The 26905-nt window shown below is 39.4% G+C and overlaps 1 protein-coding gene across 5 annotated transcripts in view; it reads left to right on the forward strand.

Annotated features, from left to right (window-relative positions):
- Positions 1-211: 211 nt before the first annotated feature.
- The window catches only part of atf7ip (activating transcription factor 7 interacting protein), a 30967-nt gene continuing 4273 nt past the window's right edge, over positions 212-26905 (forward strand). For 2 of the 5 annotated variants that reach the window (XM_085164273.1, XM_085164277.1), the window contains exons 1-9: positions 212-825; positions 21026-21078; positions 21978-22493; positions 22635-23085; positions 23953-24134; positions 24358-24495; positions 24620-24691; positions 24786-24856; positions 26493-26557. In XM_085164273.1, the coding sequence (XP_085020399.1) occupies positions 21984-22493; positions 22635-23085; positions 23953-24134; positions 24358-24495; positions 24620-24691; positions 24786-24856; positions 26493-26557 (1489 nt within the window). In that variant the 5' untranslated portion in view covers positions 212-825; positions 21026-21078; positions 21978-21983. The other 3 variants (XM_085164274.1, XM_085164276.1, XM_085164275.1) reach the window with 3 other exon arrangements.

Below are 26905 nucleotides of genomic sequence, written 5' to 3' on the forward strand. Positions count from 1 at the left end.
GCATAACCACCATGCTTGCGGATGCAGCAGGTCATGTGTAACTGTGAGTGTAGGTTTACAAAACTACAATCACACCACTGTCTGTAGTTAGGTTACAGACAAATTTTCAGGTTTTTGTTTGGCAGAAGGCTCCTCCCCCTCCCTATAACCCCTCCCCCTTAGCACTGTAATGTCTCTGGGCTCTGTCTGGACACCCCTCCCCCTCCATGCCAATGTTCAGCTGCCTGTTCTCTACCACTCATTGGCTCTGTGATTCTGTCTCAAACCTGCTCCTGCTGCTGCAGGGTAACTACAAGCTGCAGCACATTTTCTTTGAGTCCTGCATATCCTCCATACTAACCGACCTAAAACATCCTGCAGCGGTTCATATACATACCTTGCCTGCTTTTATCTACCGACTTCAGCACGGTGACCAACAGGATGCTTTAAAAAAAAACCCGAGTGAACCACTCAGACTGCATCTCTGGACTGCGCGACCGTTAGTCGTTTAACGACCAAACCCCCTCTCCCCCGGTCGCAACGTCAGCCGTTGGAGTTTTTTTGTGCGTGCGCGAAAGGAGGAGGAGTCTGTTCGCGAGTCAGAGGGGGCGCGGAGCAGTCGGTTAAATCCACGAACACAACAATCGTTGTTGTGGCACAGCTCACTAGTTTCCCCGGTTCATCTTGAGAACGTGGACTTGATGCAGCACTCATAATCCCGAGAGCATCGGCGCTTCACACAGAGGGTCCGTAAGAGTTGGTTTGGACACCAGCGGGTGAGGAGGAGACCGTACGGAGCGAAGCTTAAAATCGCGGGAACGTCGGCGGACAGCGTAGAGAAATTCGGTGAGTCGAGGTACTGCAGTTAGCATGCTACCCAAACAGCTTATTTGTACTTTTATTTAATAGCAGTGAATGCCATCCTTTATGGATTCATTTGATATGAATTAGGAAAAAAAATCTGTTAATGGTAGTTGGCTGCATACAATGCAACAGTGACCCCTACAGACCGGGATTACAGCAGACATGCATAATGAAAACCTTGTTAGCTAGCAGTGTCAGTGTTCGCTAAATGAATAATGGTATATTGATACTGTTTTTTTTTTTTTATCGATATCACAGAGTGAAAACATTTTATTTGCAGCTTTTATTTAAAGACATTTTTTAATTTTTCGTTTCCTCCAATGGGTTATGTTCGATTAGTTGTTTTTTTGTGTGTGTTAGAAAAGTCGTTAGCATAGCCAGTCTGGAGTCATAACATCCGTGTATGCTAGCATTAAACTGTGAATTGATTTGAATGCTGATAAATCTTAGGTAGTTTTTTAAATTACATACAGCATATATTTTAGAACATTTGAGCTTTAAAAAAATTTACATGTCTATTCCTTGATTTCTGATAAACGTTATGAAACAAGTCACCTTTATCTTTAGTTATATAAATAACAGTCGCTTTACTATCTGCTGATTGAAGAAAGAGTTCTTACATCTCATCAGTAATCAAATACTTTAAGTTTGCTTCCCAATTCAGAATGTGGAAATGCACACTTGTGTCTCTGATGTTTTTGTACCTCATTTTATGACTTTTTAGGTAAAGTTCTACAAAGTCAATGTAGCAACTGCACCATGTTGGTGCTAGGAAGCAGCAAATATAATCAGCATGTTGAAATAACAAAAAGCTTTGTGGTGTCCGTTATTGATCTTCTGTGGATGCTAAATGAAAATTTGGCTTTTTTAAAAAAAATAATATCCACAAAAGTTTTTTAGCTCTTACTAGATGGTATCCCTAAATTCACTGCTACAGTATAATCTTTTTAACTTAGCTGTCTAAAGTGACTAGAAGTGAGTAGGAGAAAACTGCATTCCTCATATTGAGCAGCTGAACCCTCCCCCTCTGGGTTTAAAGTGGTACAATCCAGTAATTTTCCATTTCACTCTCCTAGGATGTGGGTGTGGCCTAAAGTCAATGATCAGACAAGAGTTGAGCAGGTTTTGTTTTTTTTACCTGCCAGTGAGTTTACTTAAAAACTGAAATCTCCACCTTTTATGGTTTTGGTGGAAAGATGGAAAGATGTACATGATCACTACACTGCAATAAAGATCAGACACCAAATGTCTTGGGCAATTTCTCAGTTTTCAGTGCTGTAGTCTTTCATCATATTTTCCAACATCTTACATATTTTAAAAAAAAAAAATCAGTTAATATAAAGTCAACAGTTTCATATTTGCTTTTAATTTTTTGAATCATGTCTTGTTTCTGGTTTCACCTCCCCCTCTTCACTTCTGCAGTGCTCACATGGTGCACTTGTAATTCATTACAGAGACTGTTGTTTCCCTACAGAACAGGAAGCAGCCCTTAAAGGCACAACCTATTTTTTGTGTGTGTGTTTAAAGTTATATTTGACTTTCCTGTAGCTATTTATTGTGCTTTTTTTGTTTTTGCAATTACTGTAAAAGTAATATGCTATGCTACAGTTTGTAGTTTTACCTGTTTTCGCTTTAAGATTGTATTCAGTTTGGATGTGTGTTTTAACTGGTGCCCTTTCAGTTGCAAAAAACCAGAACGCTTGATGTTTAGTGTTTAGTGGTCAAAACAAACACCCCCCCCCCCCCCCCCCCCCATAGATCTCTGTAGAACCAGAGGTTCTTTTTGCAACCACAACTGCCACCCTCTGGTGGCCGTCAGATAGAAGCCACTTCCAGGTTGGCTTCGTATATGTTAGAAATGCGTAAAACAAAAAATGTCAGCTAGCAGTGGTAGTGGCCAGTGATAAATTAATTACCTTCTAATACCATAGAATTGATAATATTACACTGGCAAATTTTTAAAATTCTGATTAATATGACATTAAATGTTAAAACAAACAGCAAAAAGCTACTTAAACATTGTCACTGTTTTTGTTCGTAACAAACTGTTTCAGGTGGGAAAAACTACCTTGTTAGTTATTCACAAGGATACATTGGAAAAAGGACAAGAAAGAGTTGTCCTCACTCTGTCCCTTTGCCCAGTTATCTGCCACATGGAATCAAAAATCTGTTAATATAATTTATTTTCTCCAAAATTTCACAACTGGAAATGTACATTTGCCAGTCCTGCAACATCAGTTGCAGGACTGGCAACTAGCGAATGTGCCGTGTTGGTGCTAGGAAGCTGCAGACATAATCAGTGTGCTGCAAAGGTGGTAATTTGGGCAAGGGACAAAAAAAAAAAAGACAGATCTTAATGTGTAGCTGTTTATCTTGAGATAGAAACTAATGAAGAAAGTGCAAAAGTAATAAATGGACTATGTCATTCTGTTTTGTGTCGTTGGATTGGCAGCTTTACTGAAGAGTTAGCGATTTAAAAAATATGCTTGCAGGAATTGCTGTATCTTATCAAACTGCAATCTACATAGAGCCTTCAATGTGATAGAATACAAAAATATAATGGCTAATGTGAGTAAGAGGCAGCTGCACCCCTCCCCTCTTGGTTTAAAGTGGTACAGTCCAGTAATTTTCCATTCCACTGTCCTAGGATGTGGGTGTGGCCTAAAGTCAATCTCTTCAGACAAGAATTAAGCAGGTTTTGTCTTCGACCCACCACACAAATTTACTAAAAATGAGAAATCTCACTTTGTTTTGGTTTTGGTGAAATGATGCGCAGATAGATATAAGGCCAGCGGAGTGATTTCTGAACTGCATAAAAGATCAGGCACCAAGTGGTTTGGGCAATTTATCTGTCTTCAGATTTGGAGTCTTTCATATTTTCCAACTCCTCGTTATAATGTTATTGATAACCGTGTCCATAGAAACAGAGAAAATTAAGAGTTTAATATTTGGTTTTTACCTTTTTAGAACATGGTATGGCCTTGTTTTTGGTTTCACCTCCCCCACTTCACCCAGCGGCAGTGCTCACATGGTGCACTTGTAATTCATTACAGTCTCTTTTTTTTATCTGCAGAAGAGGAAGCAGCCCTTAAAGGCGCCACATACATTTTTCAAAAGCTTTCTTGTAGATGTTATATTTGACTTTGCTGAATTTATTTGACTTCTTATCCTGTGTAAGATTGTCTGTATTGGGTTTTATAAATCAGCAATTTGTAGAGCTAGCTTCATTAAGATTTTAAGATTGTAAATAAAAAATTATTTTGTTTTGTTTTCTGTCATTAAAATCAAGACCTTCTGGGGAGCTCCATGTGGAGAAAGGGGGAGTTAGTGTGACAGCAGTCCTGGTTTATACATGTTTGCTACCAGATGTAAATCGGCACTGTGCAGCTGTTGGCTCATGACAACTATAGGCCAAGAGTTTTTGGCCTGAGTGATAAATATGAGCAGAATTTGATGACATAACTCAGATTCATCTGAAATTTTAATGTGTATATTAGACAAGGGCGTAAAGTGCCATTCGGGTAGGCCACATCACTGTACCATGTCACACAGAGCATACTTGTATCTTGCAGGATTTTCTGTAGAGAAATAATTAAAAATAATATATCACATTATATAACTGGTCAAGTGACAAAAATGCATATTGACTCTCAATTCTCAATACGTGCCACTGCTGTTGTGTGACGTTATTTGTTATGTATCTTAAATTCTTACAAAGCGGTGCACTTCAACATGAAATTTTATTCATGTTGGTATATCATAGTAGTTATGGTTAAAACCATGTCACCATGGTTATTTATTGAAATTTAAGCTAATTCTTAATAGATTGATCAAATAAATCAAATGTAGAAATATAGTGACATAACTGATTTGTCCACTATGAAAAGGAAAATCAGTTTGTGTCTTTCTCATTTAATTACAGATTCTGACATTTACATGTTATGTTATGAAATTATTCTTCATGAAGTTAGGTCAGGTGTGATGCTGGCTTCCAGTACTGTATTTTTAACTTTAAATAGGAAAAAATTTGCCCTTGTTTGTGAGATTTTGAAAGCATGCCAAGTCTATGAGAACCGGTTTCAGCCAGTTGGAGCCGGTTCCTTTGCTTTGGGCTGAAAATGAGAGAGATGAGAAATGTGATCTAGGTTCAAAATACTGTGTGCTGGTTATTTGTCATTGATGTCTTGTTATGCTGCTGATTAGAAATCTTGGTTGTTTCAGATGTAATGTTGTACTTCACACATAATAATAATAATAATAATAATAAATTATTTAAAAAAGTGGTCAGGTTTTACACAGATTTTTATGAGAATGTTTGTGCTTAAGACATGCTACACTTGCGTATTTTCCAGCTTCATATTTTGTGGCTGTTTTTAATTATTTAATCCTGGTAGCTGTCTGGTAGCAATATGAGTACTAAGGGGATGTTACACAGAAGAGCAGTGATGTGGCAAATAAAGACTGAAATATCAGGAAAGTTATTTGTAAAATTACAGAAAAAATTGACCTTTTAACATTACCTAAAGCAGTGAATCTTACAATAGTTTTCAGACTAGGTGACTATAGTCTTTCTCCTGTATTCAAGTTACCTGTACAGGCTTCCTAGCTATATTTCAGTTATTTAGAAAGTTCAGTTGCTGCTACATAGGGATATGCGCGACTACTTAACTAGGTGTATAGATGTTACTCCCCTTGCTAGTAGACATCAGAAACACTAGTTGGCTAGTAGGGCTGCAACAATTTGTTGACATAATCTATGACGTCAACTATTAAAAAGTGGTTAGTCCATCATTTTATTGTTGACGCGTCATATATATATACCACATAAATGTGTTTTTGTAACTGCAGTACACTACAGGAAGGTATGGGGGCAGTATCACATTTTCCATCTGCAAGACTGGACTCAATATTAACAAAGAAGAGGTGTAGGCGAATGGCAAAGCAGGAAGACGGAAGAAAATGGAAACTGAGATTTTAAAAAATGCGAAAGCATTTCACAGAAAACAAACTTAAATGCAGACTGTGCAAAGTAGGGCTGCCACAAACGATTATTTTGATAGTCGACTAGTCACCGATTATTTTTGCGATTAGTCGACTAATCAGATCGTGCATCCATTGGATGTAAAACGTACAGCTTATTGCATCTGCTCTTATGTAACTATCATTAGCTTACAGCTTTAAGTGTTTAAGGTATGTGCTAACTAAAATTAAGACAAGATGATAGTTTATTAAATTTTAATGAAATTTGCAGATTGTTTCGGTGGAGCTTAATAATCTCAGCCGTCTGCTCCTTGCTATCTAAAATATAACAGGACACCGGAGTATATTCTCGAGCATCTCACACTTCTGATAATCAGTTTTCTGCTTGACGTTTATTCAGCTGTGTAAAAAAACTTTAATCTCAGCCAAACCGATTTACTTAGGAACAAATAAAATACTGAAAAGTGTCTGTTAAGTTATCTAAGTGACTTATATATCATGTTTAACCTGAGTAGCGAAAGATGGCGGTGGGTTTGAAAACGATTTGCTGGGAGTCCGGTGTTTCACAGGCTCTAGTGAGCCTTGAACCCGGGCTAGCTATCGAGCTGGTGGGTAACAGACGTCTCCGAAAACGTCGGAACACTGAAAATATGTGGTGTCTTGATACACTGAGCAGATGTTTGAAGTTTACACAGTTACATTCTCGCCTGAAAATATGTTAAAAGTTTATTTTGTGACCCAGAAACAATAAGAGTAATATTAAAACCAACTAGCTGCCGCCATTGTTGGAAACTGAGCTGGCCTGCGCTATGAATTCTGGGATAGGGTTGGGCTATGAAGTATACACCCAACCCATCCTTCAAATCTGGGGAAATAAAGGACGGATTTGTCGGCGGCATTTGTCGGAGTCTTCAAATTTGGACAATCTTCGTTGTGACGCTGTAACGTAATTGGCCTACTAATGCGGGCACAGGAGGATGCGGTTCCTGAATTTGGACACAGCTACAATACCGGACACTGCTTCTTCTTCTTCGGGATTTAAAGGCAGCTAGCATCCTTGTACATGCAGTGCTGCCATCTTCTGTTTCAGTCCGTTATTACACTCTTAAATCCTACTACTTATTCCTGCGTCTTTTGGGATCTTACAAAGCTTCAAACGACACATCGATTACTAAATTAGTTGTCGACGATTTTGATAGTCGACGTAATTGTGACTAGTTGACTAATCATGGCAGCCCTAGTGCAAAGCGACAGCAGTAGTTTAAATGCTCATAAACTGCAGTTCATAAATATTTAAATCCCCAGATTTGATCTATGATGTCAAATCTGAATGGGTCAGTTTTAAAGATTTACGTTAGTGTGTTGCGTTGATACTTAATGTTATAATGTTATGACAATGCTTGCTAAGCGAACACCATTTTAGTTTTGTTAGCTAATAAGTGAAATGCGATAGTAAACCATTAAACAGGAGCAGCTACACTGTCTCCTAGTTTGGGGTTTTTTCCACACAATTGCAGCCGTAATGTCTAGTTGGCTTTCCATTCGGTTTCTTAACCGAATAGATAAACATCTAGTCAGGGTTTTGTGGTCTGTAGGGTTGTGTAATGTCATATTGTCTGCAATACCAGAATAAATATTACATGATAAGTGTCATATCTCAATATCATTGCTGTAGCAAAGCTATGGTTATACATTGTCTAGGCCATGCAACAAAGAGATAATCCCAGGCATGTCTGATAGCAAGAGCTGCCTGCCAGTATTAGGTGATGATTTAATACTTAAAAAAGGAGCTACTTCAGCAACCTCCAATAAAGTAGTAGTAGTAGTGTAAAATTTGTAAAGAATGTTGATTCCACAGAAAATGGAAACAAGAAACTTGTTTCACCACTTAAAGAAGAACACACTGTCAAGTACAGCCAGATTATGAAGCAGGGGATGTGCCACCGAAATGTTTAAAAAAACCCAAAATGACTCGACTGTGCATAACTGCACTCACTAACTGCACTCCCTATGACAGAAGGAGCAAATGATTGATGAATATTACCAATACTGTTACATGGTGGTCAAGGAATGCTTTAAGCAAACTGGTTAAAAAGCTTGAAGCAAGTTACAACTACCCAGGTAGAAAATAGTTTTCATTGGCCACACTGGGCGAATTGTGCACTCTAGCCAGTAATAAAACTGTAAAACCTGTCATCTGTGTTCAGCTATTCTTTTCACAAACAGTTGGCACATTAAGTAACTTCCGATGTTTTATTTTGCATATTTTTACTGGATACCCTTCCTGATGCAGTCTCAGAGAGATTTGTGTCTCCTCCCTCTGACTACCTCCTCCAGCTTATTCAGGGAAACATCGAGCCTCTTCCAGGCCATCCAATAGACGTAATCTCTCCAGCATATCTTGGGTCTACGCCTGTGCCTTCTCCCGGCAGGTGCCTGGCCAGAATACCTTACCCAGGAGACGACAGATGTCTCAATGTGGAGGTGTAGGGGCTCTACTCTGAACCCCTCTCAGATGACAAACTCATCACCCGATCACGAAGGGAAAGCTTATCCATGCTTCGGAGAAAGCTAATTTCCATGGCCTGTATCTGTGATCTCATTCTAATTTTGTTAACAAAAAGATCAGGCCTAAATTAACAAATGTAAGGTGTTTCTAAACAACGATGCACCATCTTGTGGCAGGTGACTGCATTACATTTAGGACACAATCATTTCATGGGATTGGGAATCTATTAAAATTTTAACAATTTATTCAAACGACTAGTAACTCTGATAGAGTAGTGAAAACAGCAATGATTAGTCGACTAGTCATGCACATCCTTAACCACTACTATATATCTACTGAAGGAAATTTTGTCATAAGGCAGTTAGCTCGAGGGTCCATTCGGACGCCCATGTGCCTTCTTGATTTTGTGACCATAGGGACTCATACGCAGAGAACTTACTTTACAGTGTACTAATTACACATGCTGCCCAGGCTGCGGATTTCAATGAAATATAACAGGAATGGCTACTTAGCCGTCCGGTCTTCAGCTCCGCATCAGAGTATAATCATGATTAAAGTCTGGATAACCTTTTCCTTTTCCATCTGTTGATGCCTGAGAATTTCATCTTCAGTGAGTGAACATAAAGGTCGGTACATATGTCCGCATAACTCTCCATGTTGTGCAATTGTCCATGGACAAATTACATTACGATGCACCAACAACACATGGACTTGGCAGTGGACTTCAGGCTTGATTCCTGTTATACTTTAAAACATCCCTGAAAGTCAATAGATGACAGGTGTACAAACCAGCGTAATTCTGCAGCACTAGAAAATTAGCGACCGTGTTTCCTTTGTCAGTGTAACCAGGCCACTGCTGCAACGATTGCTAAGAGCATTAATCTGTTTTCTCCAGTCACAACAAATTTGCTGTCAAACGTGATTCTACTGCAGTATTGGTAACTGTGATGGAAGGCTCTTGGTCAAGGTGCTGTGAAAGATCACCATAGCCTTCCATGTCACTGAAGTTGTTGCGGGCTCTGTCAACCTAGTTTGTTATATTTCTCAGGAGGTGCATGTCAGGTTGTGTGCAAGGTTACAGTGTAGCATTAAAAGGAGTTTCTGGTTATGTCGTAACTTACAACGTAACCGGCACTTGTGTAGGCAGAATCACCCAGACCCCACTGCTCTTTGCCACTTCCTTCAGCTGATTCTGTTCCCAAGCCACCTAATGGTGTGTCCTTGGTCTATCTCAGGGACTTCTCGGAACACCTGAAAAACCTCATCTAGGATGTGTCAGAATAACCATCCAAGCCATCTCAATGGGCCCCTTTTGTATGGAGGAGTACTGTCCCTACCCTAAACCTCTCCTGAATGACTGATCTCCTCATCCTGTCTCTAAAGCAGGAATTATACTCTCCTTGTCAGTGTGTCTGCTCGGATCCCAATTACATAAATTTTGAAGTCACGTGTTTAGCATGAGGGTTTGTGTGCTTTCCTGTTTCACGTCCATGGAGAATTTACATTAAAATGCACCAACTACGTATGCTCCTCAGGCAGCAGAATTCTAGCTGATGTCCAAGAAGTATAACAAGAATAACTTCTTGACTGTCAGGTCTCCAGCTGTCGATGTTCGCTTCTGCAACAGAGTATAATCATGACTTAAGAGACAGGCCAACCACCTATTCAGCCTTGCAGGGTAACTTAAAAGCTATACGTGGGCCCATCACAGGAGGGAGCGTAGGGGTTTGGTGCTTTTTCAACTGGGAAGAGGTAGGGCTGCACGATTTTGCATAAAATGAGAATCACGATTTTTTTGCTTAGAATTGAGATCACGATTCTCTCACGATTTTCTTTTCCAATATAAATATTTATTGCACTTATTAACTGCACATCAACTTCGTAACAGTTGAGACTGAACATAAAAACAATAAATAAACATAAAAACAACAAATGTCTCACGTTTTGTGGTTGCTGCAAAATGTACTGCTTGAAATTCCGTCTCCACCGTTGCTCGACACTGCGTGTATAGAGCAGGTAGTGCAACAATAGAAAAATAGTTGCGGGACGGCACTGTGTAGCGTTTGTCTAGGGTGTTGATCATTTTCCTAAATCCCTCATTTTGCACAGTGTTGATGGGAGCCATACCTTTGGTCAGGTGATAAGTAATAGCCTCTGTAACTTCTTTGTGCCTGCGGGAGTTCGACGGGTATAGGGAAGCGCTGTATAAGGTTCCCGTTATTGATGTTTGGGTGGTTGACCGGGACGGATTTTCTCCTGTCACTTTCTTGTCATCCCTGACGTGTTCGCCGTTGTTTTTTCCCTGCTAATTTTAGCATCACAAGGCACAGCTTCTGCATCACGTGGTATAAGGCTCCGCCCTTGTCATTTGTTGAGCAGGAAGAGTGAGCGCTTGTTTTCATGCAGATTACGTCCCGGATCAAAATGCGGTACAATCGTCGCCGTCTTTTTCTTTTTTTTTTTTTTTTTTTTTTTTTAAATCGTTGTCATTTGGAAATGAGATCGCACATAAGTATGAATCGAGATCACGATTTTCTAACGATTAATCGTGTAGCCCTAGGAAGAAGTCTTGCCATTATAGTTTGAACATTTAATTATATGTGATATTTGATATGTGAATGTGAAATGGGTATGCTTGACCCAGCTAGGTTTGGTTCTAAATAAGAAGTAGAACTAGTGAAAGGGAAAATGTCTCTGCCTTTAATTTGGGGCACTTGGACTTTAGCCACGTTCATAAAGGTGAGCTAGCCTTTACTACATTTACTAAATAGGCTAAGCCTAGGATTGTGCTACCGTCCATACATCATTTCATTCAGTCCACTGAATCTGTATCAGTGAATGCCAAGTGTCATCAAGTCTTCCAGCAAGAATCTGGAGCAAGGTAGGGTTGTTCCCAGTTATTAATTTCTTATCAGTCAAGCTTTAGATTTAGATTAATCCATCAATTTAAACACGAGAAAATGCATTCTCTTAAAAGTTAGTAGCAAAAGCAGGATTAGCTCTCTTACCTTACAGTTACCATTGTAATACTCGGTGTGCTTGTGGGTTGCTTCATGCCACCCACAAAGTACCAATATTTCACAAATATATTTTTCAGAAGTAAAAGAGAGAAATATATGGGAAAAAGTACTAGTACTTTACAAATACTATTATTTTATTGTAGCCTAGCCAAATAGGAATACTTTGAGACATTGCTAACAAATACATTCGCTATAAATACTGTCAAATTATGAAGCTGGCTAATTTATGTTGACGTGTCATCAAATGCAATTGAAATAACCATTTACTGCTGTGGGTCCAGTGAATGTTAATTAGAATATGTCTTCTCCTTTTATACTTAAAGAGTCTTCTGTTTATACAAACCAGCAGGGAGGGGAGAAACAAATATAGTTATTTTTAAAATAGAGTGGTATTAAATATACCACTCTATATTTGATGGGCTGCAGTGAATGCTAGAGCACAAAATGGCTGACTGCCTGAGAATGCCTTTTGTAATGAATATAGCTAGCCTTTCCCCACATAAGCCTGATGTGGGGAAAGGCTAGCTATATTCATTACAAAAGGCATTCTCAGGCAGTCAGCCATTTTGTGCTCTAGCATTCACTGCAGCCCATCAAAGGAATAGAGTGGGGGATGGGAAAGTGTCAAAGTTGCTAGCTTGTTAACTTATCTAAATTATCGAGTCAGGAAATTTTAGCTGTGTCCTGCAAAGTTTTTCACAGAAAACTGTGTGAGTTCCATGGCCTCTTTATGCTTGAATGTCTGTTTTTAGACAGAGGGGAGGAAGCTGTTAATACCGGATTTGTGAGTTCTTAATTCTGGACTTTATTACCACGCAGCAAACTTCTGACAAAACCCACCTTTAGACATAAACAAGGACGAATTATTGCAGCACAGACAGAAGTAAAATTTGATCAAAACGCTTAAGGAGAATGAACAGGTCTTTCAAAGCCAAGGGTAAAATATCTGCCTCCACAAGAGAACTAGAAGACACAACAAATCTTTTCCTGTTCAGCATAGGCTTATTTAGATCTGAATATGTAACTATAGAGTCTGAATCATTTAGGTAGCTTTGAAATTGTAATTTATCTTTATAGTTCCCTCCCTTTTTATGAGAACCCCCCTACTCCTGAAATGGTTTAGTCCATGCCTGGCTGTAAACCTCCAGAGAGCAGACTGCAGGTGTGGGGGAGGGGTTCGGTGCTCTGTTGTCAGGCTGTGGATCTGACTTTGTGTGCTAGCTGTAGCTATTTCATACAATGTGATCTAAACTCAAGTTATTCCACACAGCCTTCAGTCTCTTGAAAAAATAAAATGGAGCAACTACATGTAGATGTTTTGGTTCTGCAGTTAACCAAAAGTGTGGGGTTATTGTTTTTGTTTGTTTGTTTTTTGTTTATTTAATGCCTTAAGATTAACTTAAGGTCGACTTTATTTTGCTGGATGGTGTACTTCACTTTGTATTTGTAACCATCCATAGCATTTTTCTGTAGTCATTACACAAACCCCGCTCAGCTTGCCTGATTCACATGGATCTCCTGGTTCTCCCACCCCCACCCTTTCCCTAGTTTTCTTCCCTTTTTTCCTTCTACCCTGCTCTCGCTGGAGTCTAATTTGTCACAAGAAGGGGGGGAGGCACAATCACGCGTACTATGTTTGAGAAATGGTAGGCTAAAAGTCAGTGCTTTTAAACGCAACAGTTAAAATCATGTCAAAAGAAATTTCCTTTCTTTTGACTACTTTTCAGAAATTGGTTTCTACAATACTACTACAACAATACTACTACGAGGCTACTTTATTTATATTTTCTACTGTAATTTCCTTATTTTTTTACGTGTTGTTTTTATTAGTATGCGCTTTGGGGTTTTCAGCTAAGGGAACATTTAAAGGAACGTCACACACTGTCTTGATGGCAAATAGCTGGATATATGTAAATAAAGGAATCCCACTGGAGAGAGGAATGATCAAATACAGTGGCAATAGCTTGGTCCCCAAGTTGATCTGTCCACATGCCTGCTGAACAACCGTGAAAACTAAATTGTGTAAATCCATAAGGAAAGCATAAAAACTGACTGTGGCAGGTGGCAGACTATACCTGATGGGCTGTGTTCAGTTTTATTGCTGTCGTTGAGTGACTGTATCCACTTATAGATGAATTATGAATTTGACAGCATATCGAGAATGTGTTCATGGTTAAAGTCTTGTAATTGCACCTGTTTCTCTGGAAAGTACCGTCAGTACCATCATGTGTACTTGAACACATTTTTTCCTTTTAACAGTTTTGGTATTGGACATGCACTTCCCTTCTAAAGTGTCCACGTTTGAATGTATCCATCTAAATGTTTTCTATACATCTCACCCTGTTCAAGGTCTTGGCAGACTGGAGCCTCTCCTGGCATGCACACACTATCTCAGAGCAAACATCCGCGCACTTTTTCTCAAACCTCTGGGTGATTCAGATTTTCCAGTTCACCTGGATTCCAACCTGTGGTTGGAAACTGGAGCTTTAGAGTCCTAGTATTATAATATTAGGAAAGCTTTGATTGAATTTGTGTACGAATATTTTAGATTGTGTGACAGCCATTGACCCAAGGCTGCTACCTGTTTAGGGGAATTTTGAAATTTTTTCCTGTGTTTAAGGATCTAAAATCACTTCAGCTAACATTAAATGTTTTGGTCAGACTTTACCACATATGATTTTGTTGTTGTTGTGGTTCCTACTAAACATGAGATCTTGTTGCCGATGTAGCAGGCAGTAAGAGCTCAGTGTGCCTGCGCACAGCAGATCAGCGTGGCCATTTTAGGTTTCATTGAATCCAGATGCAGAAGGAGAGGGTGGGGGAAGGGAAGACTGCGCATTCTGCGCAGTAATGTAGGAATGCAGGCTCTGACCTCACTGGCTGACATCTTTTTTTCTCCCCATAGTATTTAGCCTTCATAAAAATGTCTAATATCAGATAGCAGTTAATTGCTTTTTCAGTGTATAGGTAATCAGAAAATAAAACCAACAACATCTTGAGTGTCTGACAGGCTTAGACAGCGAAGTGTCAGGTTTACTGGTTGAAGGACATACGCCAGTCTTAAAGAGAAAGGGCGTTATTTTATTACCCAGTTCTTCAGACTTATAAAATATTTAGCAATATTTGAGGTTGTCGAGATTTTCTTAATTCTTCAATCATAGCTTAGGGTGGTAGCGAGCAAGTGAGCACAAGACTTCTGGTCTCTTGTTACAAAAATAAGCTAAACCAGGATTTACAGTAGATCACTAACATGCAGAGATAACACTCAGTCGTCAAATTTGCTGTTTCCTCAAGATCTACGTATGCATATCAAGATTTCTGCAGATACGCATTGCTTTCCCCCCCTCCCCCCTTCTTTTTTTGTGGGTGGGGCTTGTTATGTGATCTGATCCAGCTTGTACTCTGCATGCTCCTCGCAGCAGCGCTGGTGGCCATTTTGTGTTTCTGTCATGGAAGAAAGGAGGGTTAGGCAAAGAGTGCACTGCAAGCTTTTATTGACTCTGGCAAGAGGGCTGTTGATGAAGACAGGTGCAGGTTGAATATGAATGACAATTTAAATAAAATTGTATTTCTATCCTACTTCACCTTATTTTGTCGTTTTTGTGTCAAATCAGGAAATTACCATAAATAGTTCTTTTTAATTTTAATTTGATGAATCATTCAAAGCAAACCTAATTAGAAGAAGTGATTTAAAAAAATGAACCATGTAGGCTTTTGATTTTATATTTTTAGGTGTGTGTTCTTTGTTCCTCTTGAGTAGAGGAATCACCCCCGCATAGGAATGGTTTAGTCTCATTTAACAGCAGCCCTCCCTGCTGAGGGAGAGGCCGGGCGGGTAGAGGCTGCTTATTGTGTCAGACTCTGCTCTCTTTTTTTTTTTTTTTTTTTTTTTTTTACTGGATGCAGCTAGCATGATACTTTGGGACTAAGAAAGCACCATTTATTCTCAATAAAAGATATATACACACACTTTCTTTCCTTTTTTGTTGAGATAATCTTTTAACATTCAATAAAAACAGTAGACTGTATACACAGTTTGGTACAAAATTGCTTAACTGGCTTGTTTGATATGTTTTAGGAAGACATTAAAGACGTTTCAGCGGGTCTAGAACATTCTAGCGCTAGTATTTTAGATAAAACCAAAAAAAACTTCTGGTTGTTCCTTGGTAATTCTGAAAGTGCAGTATTACTTCAAAAAGAAATAAAGTAAAATTTTCTTTGTTTGAACGCCCCACCCCCACTTCCACCCTACAGCAGAATGGTTCAGCCCATGAGCGAGAGGGAGAGGCTGTTCCAGAGAGAGCGCCTTTCTCTGTGTGTTTGTGTGTGTTTGTCTGTCTGTGTGAAAGAGACAGATGGAGAGAGGGGGAGGGTGGCTGCAGCTTGTTCTAGGTTGAGTGTCGAAAGTGTGCAATTTAGCGCTGGTTGTGCACTGCTAGCTAAGCTGAGACTAAAGTGCACATTGTGCTGCTTTTTGTTGTGTTAGTGACTATATTTGTTTTCTGTGTTTTTGCTTTTCATTTGTTTGTATATATAATGTAATGTCACTTCTTTTTTTTCTTTTTTTGTTTTACTGTTTGGTTTGTCTTTAGCACAGACTGCGTAGTAGCTTTAGAGGAAAAACATAGACTCCTCCCCTTTGATCGTCCTCTGCTCAGTAATTTATCTGACCTTCAGTGGATGCCATATTTTCTAGATTCATCCTGATAAAGGTGAACACATACAAAAAATAATGTCCATCATTGTTTAGTATTGAGGCTTTTGTTAAATTTTTTTTTAGAGATTTTGCGCATTGAGCTGTTTGGGTTTGTTTGGTCCAGTCAGTTTGATTTTCAGTTTCAGCCTTAACAGTCTAGGTTTAGGGTTTTTTTTCCAGTTCTGTTTTGAAAGTGTGAATACAGTGAATACTAAGCCAAAGGATGTCTGTGGAGATGGTGCAGGGCTCTAGGTTTTGAAATATTTCAACAAATTAAAAAAAATCAGTAAACCTTTTGGTGCCTCTACCTTTCATCAGGTCTTAACACATCCTGCAAATGTATGGTCATCTTATCACTGAACAGAAAGGAAATGTGATCCTGATTAGCGTGTGCGCACTGTCTACATTATACATGGCTTAAATTGTTTATATCTGAACAATATGAATTCATGTTTATTTAAGGTTTTTTGGAGGTTTATTTTTTATTTTTTGCATGTTTTGTCTTGAGGAAAACATTACAAAATTACTGCTTTCTGTGAGACCTATCCCTAAGGTACTAGTGCACCGCCTGTTAATACTTATGTGATGGAAAGAATTTAAAACAGCTATTGTTCCCCCCTCCCTGGTTTCTAATAAATTCAACATTTTGTGTGAAAGTGTGGCATTTAGCATGGCCAAGAGGAGTCCTGTGAGATTATGTTACAGTCTGACTCCGGTCCTCAGGAGTCATTAGAGAGCGTTGAAAACTGTGGCTAACACGGTGCTCAGCTCAAGAACAGCAAGTCCTCAGGTTATTGGAGTAAACCATGGCCAATCATATATGTATCCAGTTCAGATTAATTCTATCAAAGATTTAGCAGAGAGCCCAGAGGGAGCAGTAAAATTTTCCCTAAAGGGCTTAATATTTTTAATTGCATAAAAACAGTGGATTGAAACACAGTTTAATATTTTTAACACTGCAAGCACAGAACAGCATAAAGTACTGTGCTTTCAAATAAACATAATGCCCTTAACCTTTTCATCATAAATGTCTTCTGCCTGTGATGTTTTTAATAAAAGGACAGATCCCCCCCCCTGCCCTTTGTTAAAATGGTTTGTCCCGTGCTGGCTGTAGATTTCCATACAGTGGACTAGTTTGTGCTAGAGTTGGGGGATGGGTGTTGCCATGCAACAGTCTGTGCAGGGTACTTTCCCTCTGTCTGTGCGCTGCTAGCTAGTGTTGTCATTGACAATCACTACGCTACATTTAAAAATGATAAAAGGATTAAACTTGCATGTATTTATGGCAAGCTGTAAATAAATCTTACTACTGTGACAGCAGGAAGGGAGGAAAAAATTTAGCGGCTCATGTTATGCAACAAGACACGTTGCTGTGTCAGGAGTGCTCAACAGGCTTTTCATTTGAAAATGGTTTAATTAATAGCTAGTACAGACTTTATAAAGACTTTATATGACTGCAATGTGCTTGATGGACTGGTCCTAACTGAGCCCCTCCTCTCTTTTGTAGTCTGCTGTTGGCCTCTTAGCCAGTGCCTGCTTCACAGTCAGTAGGCCCAACCCTACATAACCTGCTTTTAAATTGTGGGTTTTTAAATTTGTTTTTAAAGTATTTCAACAGTTAGAGTCTCTCTGTGATTTAAGTTGACGTCTTTTTAAGAGATCTCAAGTTAGCTTCTCCTAATGAGAAGATTTTTTTAACTTGAAGATCTAGAAGATCTTTTAACTATGTTTTATTTTAATAGGAAGAAAGATTTTTTTACTTCACTCAAAAAGGTAGCATTTCGACAGTCTGTCATCATCCCCTCAAAATGTAAGTTGTAAGTCTCAAATATCAATATACTGTCATAACACAGCTGCCCAACTGTGTTGTCTTAGTCCAAAGCGGGCTTTCTTGGCTCGAGTTGCTGATGAACACGTGTGTTTTCTTTGAACTCACTGGTTTATTTGTTCATGCTGACCCGTGGTACACTCACACACTGTTTCTAGTGTTTAATGGTGCACAGTGGACAAACAAACAAAGTAACAAGGGATTTAACATTAACTGAAATCTGTAGGTCAGCGAGAGATGTGACGATGAATAATTTGGCGCTTCGTCACAAACATGCTCGACAGCGTGTGTTGGTGGAAAGGCCAAGATGTTAGGCCAGGTTGTCTTATGTTGTCTTGAAAACTGATGATCAAGATGTCATTAAGTATGACTGTCTTCCATCTGTACCAGCGATGTTCTTCCATGTTCTGAAAGAGAAGGTTTTGATGTTGCATGTAACCACAAAGTATCAATGTCAAGTCTTGATTATTTGCTTGGGTGCTAAAAGACTGAAGAAGGTTAGAGGTTTTCTTGCTGCAACACAAACTCCTCTCCAGTTTCTCAAAGCAAGTGACCTTGCTTCTGCTTTATTTGGAAGTAGTTATGCTTGTAGTCGAGATTGACAGAGTTTGTAATCGGCGGTTTAATGACCGCTTATCTGGGGCTGACACAGGGAGTTTCAAGGAATACTTCTAAAGGAATGAGCAGCTATCTTGTAACTTGGAGTAAAGATTTGTTAAAGTCCAAGCATGAAGTCTGAATATCTCTCCATGTCTCTTTCCTTTGATGCAGTCTCTGTAGCTTCAAACAAATGAAGCAGTTGCTGTTCAAATTTAGTAAGCTGTTAGTCAGAGCCTGGCTTAGAAAACATTGCAAAAATAAAACGCAAGTGTTAAATAAAAAGTGCATCTGTGCATAGTAAGATCGTTGAACTCGGTTTAATCACATAGTTGTGTTTTTAAGGACACAGAAACAGTGGGTGTCTGCTGTTTCAGTAGTCAGTGGATTCTCTCTTGGGAAACATTCACAATTTGTATGAAACGTCATTTAGTGATTTGAATTCCATTCTATAAACCTTCATGTGTTGGCTTTCCTATGGGTTTCTGTTGTGTGAAGTTTAACGTTATGCTGTTTCTGCTGATTTAGGATAAATAATTTTTAAAAAAATAGTGTTTACCTTTTTCGGCCTAACTTGGAGTGAAGATTAAATGCCACACCCTGATGCTACTCATACATGTTATGACTGCTTTCTGCACTTTGCGGGGGCAAGATGACTAGTTCTCGTAGCTGCAAGCAACTATTAAAAATCTATACACTGAGCGTTTACACACAGAACTGCACTTTTTTTTACAGTCTGTGTACATTTTTAAAGACCATAATAATGATTAATAATAAAATCGGACAAAATTGACTCGATACTTTTTCTGCTTGTTTTATAGCAATAAAAAGGTTGGATGTAAAGATCACTTTAATAATATTATCAGCAAATAACTGAGATTATGTTTGGCTTAATTAGCACTTTCTTTAAATGTTCTACAATTTGTTCACAATGTGACAGCTTGCTGAAGTGTCAGGCTGAATAGAAAACTCTTGCTAAGCAGAGTTGTGCTGCAACCTGATACACCTGAATGAGAATCCTTCTCAGCTAGCTACTGAGAGCTCGGGCTGACATTAAACAACAGATCCAGCGGCCATTTTGAGTTCCTGCACTAAATCCAGGAGCAGTAAATGAGGCCGTGGGATGGGGGAGGGGGATAGTCGACTCTGCGCAGTGTGCAGTAACACTGGAATGTGAAGCAAACCAATAATTGTGCTTGCAGTTTTCACTGCTCCACATATTTGTGAACGCTGATTTTTTTTTTTTTTTTTTTAGGAGGTTTTTTTTCTGATTCTTCTTGTTTTTCAGGTCAGATCTTTTTTAGGCGATTGTATTGAAATGCTGCCTTACTTATTTTTAGAACAATAGGAAGGAAAACAGCAGGAAACATGGATGCTCATGTAAAAACAGAGTAGGGAAGGCCTAACATATTGAACGTGTGCGCAAACATCTCACTGTGCTGCTCAGCATTAAAGCTGGAGCTATACGCTCAGTCCACATTAGTCTTTGTGTTTTTCCATATACATGTGGCAGCCTGCTAAGCTTCAACATACACAAGGCTAAATGAGAGATTTTTGCAGGTTGAGGCTGTTTTCCCTCGGTTCTCTCTGCACCATGTGAGTACTGCAGTAGCAGTAAAGCTAACCAAGTTACAGTGTGAAACTGACACGGCTTACTGCTCCTTCCTGGTCGGAGTTTAAAGGTTTCTCATGTAGTAACCACTTTTTATGTTGTGTTTTTGCACTGAAACCAGTATAAAGACTTGGCTGTTTGAGGTTCCTACCATTTGAATGTCTGTTTTTGCTTTTTACCACTAGAAGCGACAGTCTGATCTTAGCAATACTGTAGACCAAAAATATAACAAAACTGTCAGTGACTGCATGTTTTTGTTTGTTTTTTTTCTTACATGTACATAATTATGTTTTGTTTTTTTTATGAAGTTCAACCTTTCTGCAGTAAAACATCTTTTTCTGTCCATCATTCTGGCAAACCACTTTCCTGTTTTGTGTCCTTTTGTGTTAACCTTTTGTGTGTTTGTCACCACTTTGGCGACCTTCACCAGTTTGTCACCACTCTATTGGTGTTCTTCTTAAGCCTCTTGCTAGCAGATAACTGAATAATCAACCAAAATATAATTGTGATATTACGTTATTGTGTTTACCTTTGAGTAATTTTTGCCTTCGTGAGTTACTGAATTTTGAAAAAAAAAAATAGTATCGAGTTTTGTCACATCATAAATACTATTCCTAAAAAATTCCAAATTAAGGCAATTTCATTTGCTTTACCAGCATGAGTAAGCGAAAGCTGGTTACGACCGATAATTTTGCACTGCAGAAACAAATGTAAGGTGTCCTTAGTCTTTAGTGTCCTTAGTCTACTTTACTGTATGCTATTTTAAATCTGGATATAAATAAGTGTGTTAAAAACAAAATACAGTAATTGACATAATTGCACTTTTAGTTGATGCAATTCATAGTGACCTGGAAAAATATATCACTTTGAAGCCAAAGAGACAGTTAGAGCTCAGGTTTCTAAGAAATTTGCTAACAAATTATTCTCATTTTTCCCTCAGGTTGTCGACAAGTCCTGTATTAAGTCCATTGTCAGGAACCCTTTGGCTTGAAGGTGAGTTCTAAATACTTTTTCTCTGCTACTTAATATTATAACACATATGAGTGCAAAAGAAGAAAATTACTGCAAGTAAAGTATCTCCTGCACACAGCTCAGGTTCATTTTTACTTCTGACACCCATAAAATGAAGGTAAAATCAACACATGCTTCCACGCATATAAAATAAGTAGACATGAAATGAATCCTTGTAGAATGTGACAACTAGCCTTAACAGTAAATTGTGCACAACAATCACAACTATACGGAAAGTCCTTCATGTTTTGCATAACCCTTTTGCTGCTGCCAGCACAGCCTGAATGGGTCCGTTCTGATTTGCTGACGAGGGAACCAATAGGGGGATGGGGGGATGGGAGGAAGGTTGGGCTGCTGCTGTTGTTAACTCGTGCCACTTCTGTTCTCAGGATTGGGGCTTAGGTAAACATGAAATCCGTAGTTTTTCAGAAAAGTGAGGTAGAGGGGATTTGCAGAAGCAAGTTTAGCTTTTCTGACTACCATGAAAAAAGGTTTCCTGGCTTACTGAGCTGCTTGTTGACTTAAGTCACTGTAGGACAGATGAAGCAATGTGTAATCAGATGGATGAGTGTGATTTGGCTTGGATGCTGAGTTAAATTTGTAGTAAAGGAATGGGCTGCTAAGGAACCATCAGTTTGGTGCAGAGACAGCTGTGACAGAAGAACCTTCCAGAAAGAAAAAGCTAATGCCAAAGAGCTCTGCAGTGTCCTCTAGTGTTTTCTCGGAAACGGTGCACCCAATACTGAGCAATGCGTAAAGATCAGAATCAGGAAAGGTTAATTAGCGGAAGACACTGTGCCATTAACTTTTACAGCTCTAGGTGTTGTCTGTTCTCATTAATCCCTTCTGAATGCATGTTATCTCTTATCTCTACTCCACAGGCAAAGATGGAAGTTATTGTGACAGAAGAGAAGAAGAAGATTTTTCGCGCCAGGAAAACCATGAAGATCAGTGATAGACATCAGCTGGAGAACCTGCACAGCACTTTGCTCACTGTGGGTACAAGTTTGTCCAACCCATCTCCACCACCTCTGATGAATGGAACACATAAAGAGGACGGACAAAAAGTGGGCGACAAAGAGCAAAACAACGTCCTGGACTTGAACACTCCCCAGACTACACCACCCGTCTCTCCGACCGCTCTGAGCTCTCCCACACCGTCCCTGTCCCTAAATTTGTCTCCTTCCCCTCCCTCTTCAAGTCCAAAAGGACTCGAAGAAATGACTGCTCCGAGATCACCAGTGGATCCTCTAAATTTTGAACTGAAAAAGGTAGAAGAAGATGAGAAGAAAGATGGCACACCATCATCATCAAGTGAACCTGTCACAGCTAGAACAGACTGCAAGGGACAACAGGAAAAAGATACTGAGGTGATCCCAGCTGAGGAAAAGAAGAAGGTAAATGCATGGAAACATGAACAAAACTGTCAGATACCTTTGTATTCATTTTAAAAAATGTTATGAGTTTATACTGTGGTTCGTATTGAAAGTGGAGAGCCCGAAAAACGTTTAATTGGTTATCTTTTTTAATTTTCTCAGGAGGACCACACTGTAGAAGAGGACCCAGCTGTAGATTTGGCAGTGGACCCACTGAAAGGTTCGGATACACCTGTGCCACCTGCAGTATCTGACTTCACAGAACCAATGGAAACAGATAGTGACACTACAAAGGAAATGGACACTGAGGCTTCCACAGCCAAAGTACCAGATGAAAAGCCGCCTTCTCCTAAATGTACCACTTCCGACTCTTCCTCATCTTCTTCCTCTATACCCAATCCAGCTTCTTGTACGGACCAAAAACAATCAGTGGAAATCAAAGATGAGGACATAAAAGAAGTAGAGACTGACAAAGCGGATGTGAAGAAAGGCTCGACGTGTGAGGAAAAGATGGAGGTGGGCTCTGTAAAAGTGGAGCCCAAAAAGGAAAAAACAAATGTGGGACAAGCCTCAAAGCCATCTCGACCATCGTCCACTCCACCATCTGATACAGGTATGAGATGGTGGATGTTGCGACGCAAAAAGCAATTATATACTACATGACATGTGAATAGGATAATGTAACACTGCACTCAAAACATAAATGATTTGGTAAGATTTCAAGTCAGAATGCAGAATCTTTGCATACTTTACCATGGGATAAATCAGCTTCCCCTGATCCTGAAGGGAAAATTTGGGTGGTTTCTTTTTCGGAAAATTGTCACAGGAAATGTATAATTTGAGGATTTTACTGCAATAAATTTCCTGGATGATATTGCAGTTTGATACGTGGAACTCTTTCACAGTTCTTGGAGTTGGAGGAAGTTGTGCCTTTTTTCTGTGTGACTGCAGGAGTAGGAAAAGATTGCAGTTAGTACTCTATATTTGGTGTTGTTTTTACTTGAGGGTAGGGACTCATCCAGCACAAGAGGACCCTTTGTAAGTTTACAGGGATTCGTTTAGACTTCAGTTCATATGCTGATTGGTCAAACAAACAGAAGAAGAAGAAAAAACACCAGGTGTAAACACTGGAAAAATGTTAACCATGTAAACAACGGCTCTTATTGCTAGCTTGTAAAAAAAGAAAACAGTCACAGAGTAAGGAACCACTGGTAAAGTCCATATGAATATGGACTGAGTTTATATTAGGACATGCCTTGGACTCAATTACTAACTAACCTCTGATCAGCTTTTACATAACTTCAGCGTTCATACTGGCAATGTCAATAGAAACAAAAAATAAAGCCTTCAGAGGTATGCAGTTCTTTATGAGGGCCCCAGGTCACTGAAAGGGAGACCCAACAAATGTTCTTATTGAAAGTAACTGTTACTGGTTCTGTGTTAAGTTTAAATATTTTGGTGTTTGTCTTTGTTTGCTAAGCAGTGAAAGAGGAGAGGAGCTCAACCTCGGGACTGAAACGCACTTTATCGGAGGGCTCTGAAAAAGATGGGAAAACTGTAAAAATAGAGGGTAAGAGGCCCAAGATGGACCGTGAGGAGTTGGAGGCCCAACTGGAACTTAAAATTACTACAAAAGCTGGCAGTCATCATAAACTCGGGAAGGTTTGTATTCGAGTATTCAGATATGCTTTTACTCTAATAGCTTTTAAACACTGGTTGCATAAAATCCATTCACACATACAGCATAATTGATGCCGACTTTTTTCACAGTGCTCTGTGGCCTTAATTATAATAATTTTGACTGATATAGCTGAGCTTGGATAAATATAAGTTTCTCTTCACCAATTTTCCTAACATTTCATCCCTTTCACCTCATTCTTCTCAGATTGTGCAGCAGTTAGTGGAGGAGCGATTGAAGGTGTTGGAGCTCACCATTTTCGACAAACATTTCCAAGAGCTAAAGGACAGAGTAGACAAAATTGACTGCGCCACTAAACACCAAGCCGCCATTAACACACTCCAAGTGAGTGCAGGGTAACTTTTTATATGAAATTAAATTTGTCCCATAAGGAGAACATGTTGGGCATTGGAAGATGCTCTGCTTTCATTTGACAAGTATCTAAAGTCTACTTGGTGTTTCTCTTCAGGCCAAGATTGCCCGACTATCAAAAAAGTTTGGAGAGGCCAATCAGGTATCAGAGAATAAAAGGAAACAGGAGGTAAGATGTTTTTTTGTAACTTGTTAAAATGTTTCCATTTGGCATGCAGGTGATGTCTTGAAAAACGTTGAAACTTCTTATTTGTTTTCTACAGGCACTTGCTGCCGTTGCTGCTGCTACTGCTGCCAAAACTGCAGCGGTTACGAATAACCCTCAAGCTCAGCGGTAAGTGTTCTGGACTCATTTTCAGTCTAGATCCCTGTCAGCTATGCTTTGTATGTTAAGTCATGTATTTGAGAGGCAAATCTCCACGGCTTTTTTAAAAGACATTTTAGTCCCTTCAGTGGAAGCTAAGACCTTTTGACAGTCCACTTGTCAGTCTGATTTTGAGGTTTCAAAACTGACAGCATCAGTGTATTTAAACATGTAATCTTTGAATCATACAGCAGTTTGTGCATGATGATATTTTGTGTGAATATAATTTTGCTTTTGTATGAACGTGACAATACCGGACTAAAGCAAGTACTTACTACACACGAAACCGTTACACTGTGAATAGTTGACATTGTCCCGGGTTGCTAAGTGTAATCACTAGATTACAAACAAATGGACAGAATCAATCTTTACGTCCTCTAAATCCATACTTTTTTGGAAACAAGAATCCATGTCCCTTGTTCGGTTTGTCAGGACCATCTTTTTGAAAGTCTTAATTTCGCTCAAAATATTTCTAAAGACTTGTTTGGAATAAACAAACACATGCCCCAGTGTGTGTTTTGCACCTGCAAAGTAACCCCACATGGGTCCAGGTCCTGAGTCTTGTGACGTTCTACAATATGAAGCCTGAGCGTTTCTTCAGGCAGTGCAGAGTGTAGTTAAAACTGCACCTCTCCTCCCAACAGCGTGCTCCGTCGACAGACAATAGAGCCGCAGCCTGAGGTGCCCAGAGAGGGATTGGTGCCCTCTGTTGATAAGACTCCGGCACTGTCTGTCAAGATGGAGGGAGAAGACGAGGAAATGGAGGAGGAAGAGGAAGCAGATATGTCCCGCCATGTTGCTATGGCGAGAAAGCTGGCAGAGTACAATGAAGGGAAATGCAGAGCAGACATTAAACTCCGCACGATTCCCTCGCACTTGGAAAACGTGCTCTACCACAACTGCAAGAGAAGCTCAGGGAACCCAAGACCTGACCGCTACGCCTCGTACATTTTCCGCTACTTAGTGCCATACGATGTCTACTGTGACTGGGTCGCAAAGGTCAACTACGTTGGATTATTGGGCAAAGAGGCCCTGCCCGTAAACTTGAGGAGGGCGATGAGGATGTACATTGAGCGTCGATTTCCTGTGCTGTCTTGTGAGAAGTGGAGAGAAATTCGAGACGTTATCAATGAAATACTGCGGGTAAAGAGAAGGCCGGAGTTTTTTCGAGAGTACGAGGAAAGAACTGGCATGTCGTTTTGACGCTTGAACGCCACAGGAACTGAAGCATACTGGGACAATTGTCATTATTCGTGGTAGAACATATATAAACATTTTGTCAAAATATCACCCTCCAGTCACTTAGATCTTTGTAGGTGTTCTTAAAAATTATCATGTTGAAAAGGATATTAATCTCTGCTGACAGACTTTGTGAAGTTGACACAGTGCTTGAAGAGAGCGAACTGCAGTTAAATACCGATGAATGATTTTGTGAAAACTCAGACACACGCTTTAAGTTTGAGTTGCGGTCCTACCACAAAGATGACTGTGTTACATGGAATAAATCTAAATGTCAGCACCTTACCTCATTCAGTCTTCATCCTGTAAAGGACATAAGCAACTTCAAGTGTCAACAACTCTAAGTATCAGCAATCTTTCTAAACAGGCCAGGCTGGACTTCCATGGAGGTAAAGCAGACATCCACAACTGTTTCTTCATCCAGCACAGCAGGTGAGTAACAAAGATCTATCTTTAATTTTTTTTATGGTAAATGTTGTGTACGTTTTGTACGTTTGTTTGTTCTTTGACAGAATTAATGGCTTCTTGTGGGAGTTTTGAAACTTTAGCTTTTTTCTTCATGTGGGTTTGCATGTTGTTCGTTCTTTGTGTGTACTTGAAGCCTGACCAGTGTTGGATATTTGGGACCTATTCCCAGGTTTTAGGTAGTACAAATTCAGGTATTGGTGTGTTGGCTAAACAATAAATGAAAATGGGATCCAGTGCAAGCTGTGACAGATAAAGCTAGGATTTGACACAACAATGCAGTCATTTCAGAACAGTTTAGAGTGATCTTCAAAT

Source organism: Neolamprologus multifasciatus, chromosome 6 (assembly GCF_963576455.1).
Source record: "Neolamprologus multifasciatus chromosome 6, fNeoMul1.2, whole genome shotgun sequence".
NCBI lineage: Eukaryota > Metazoa > Chordata > Actinopteri > Cichliformes > Cichlidae > Neolamprologus > Neolamprologus multifasciatus.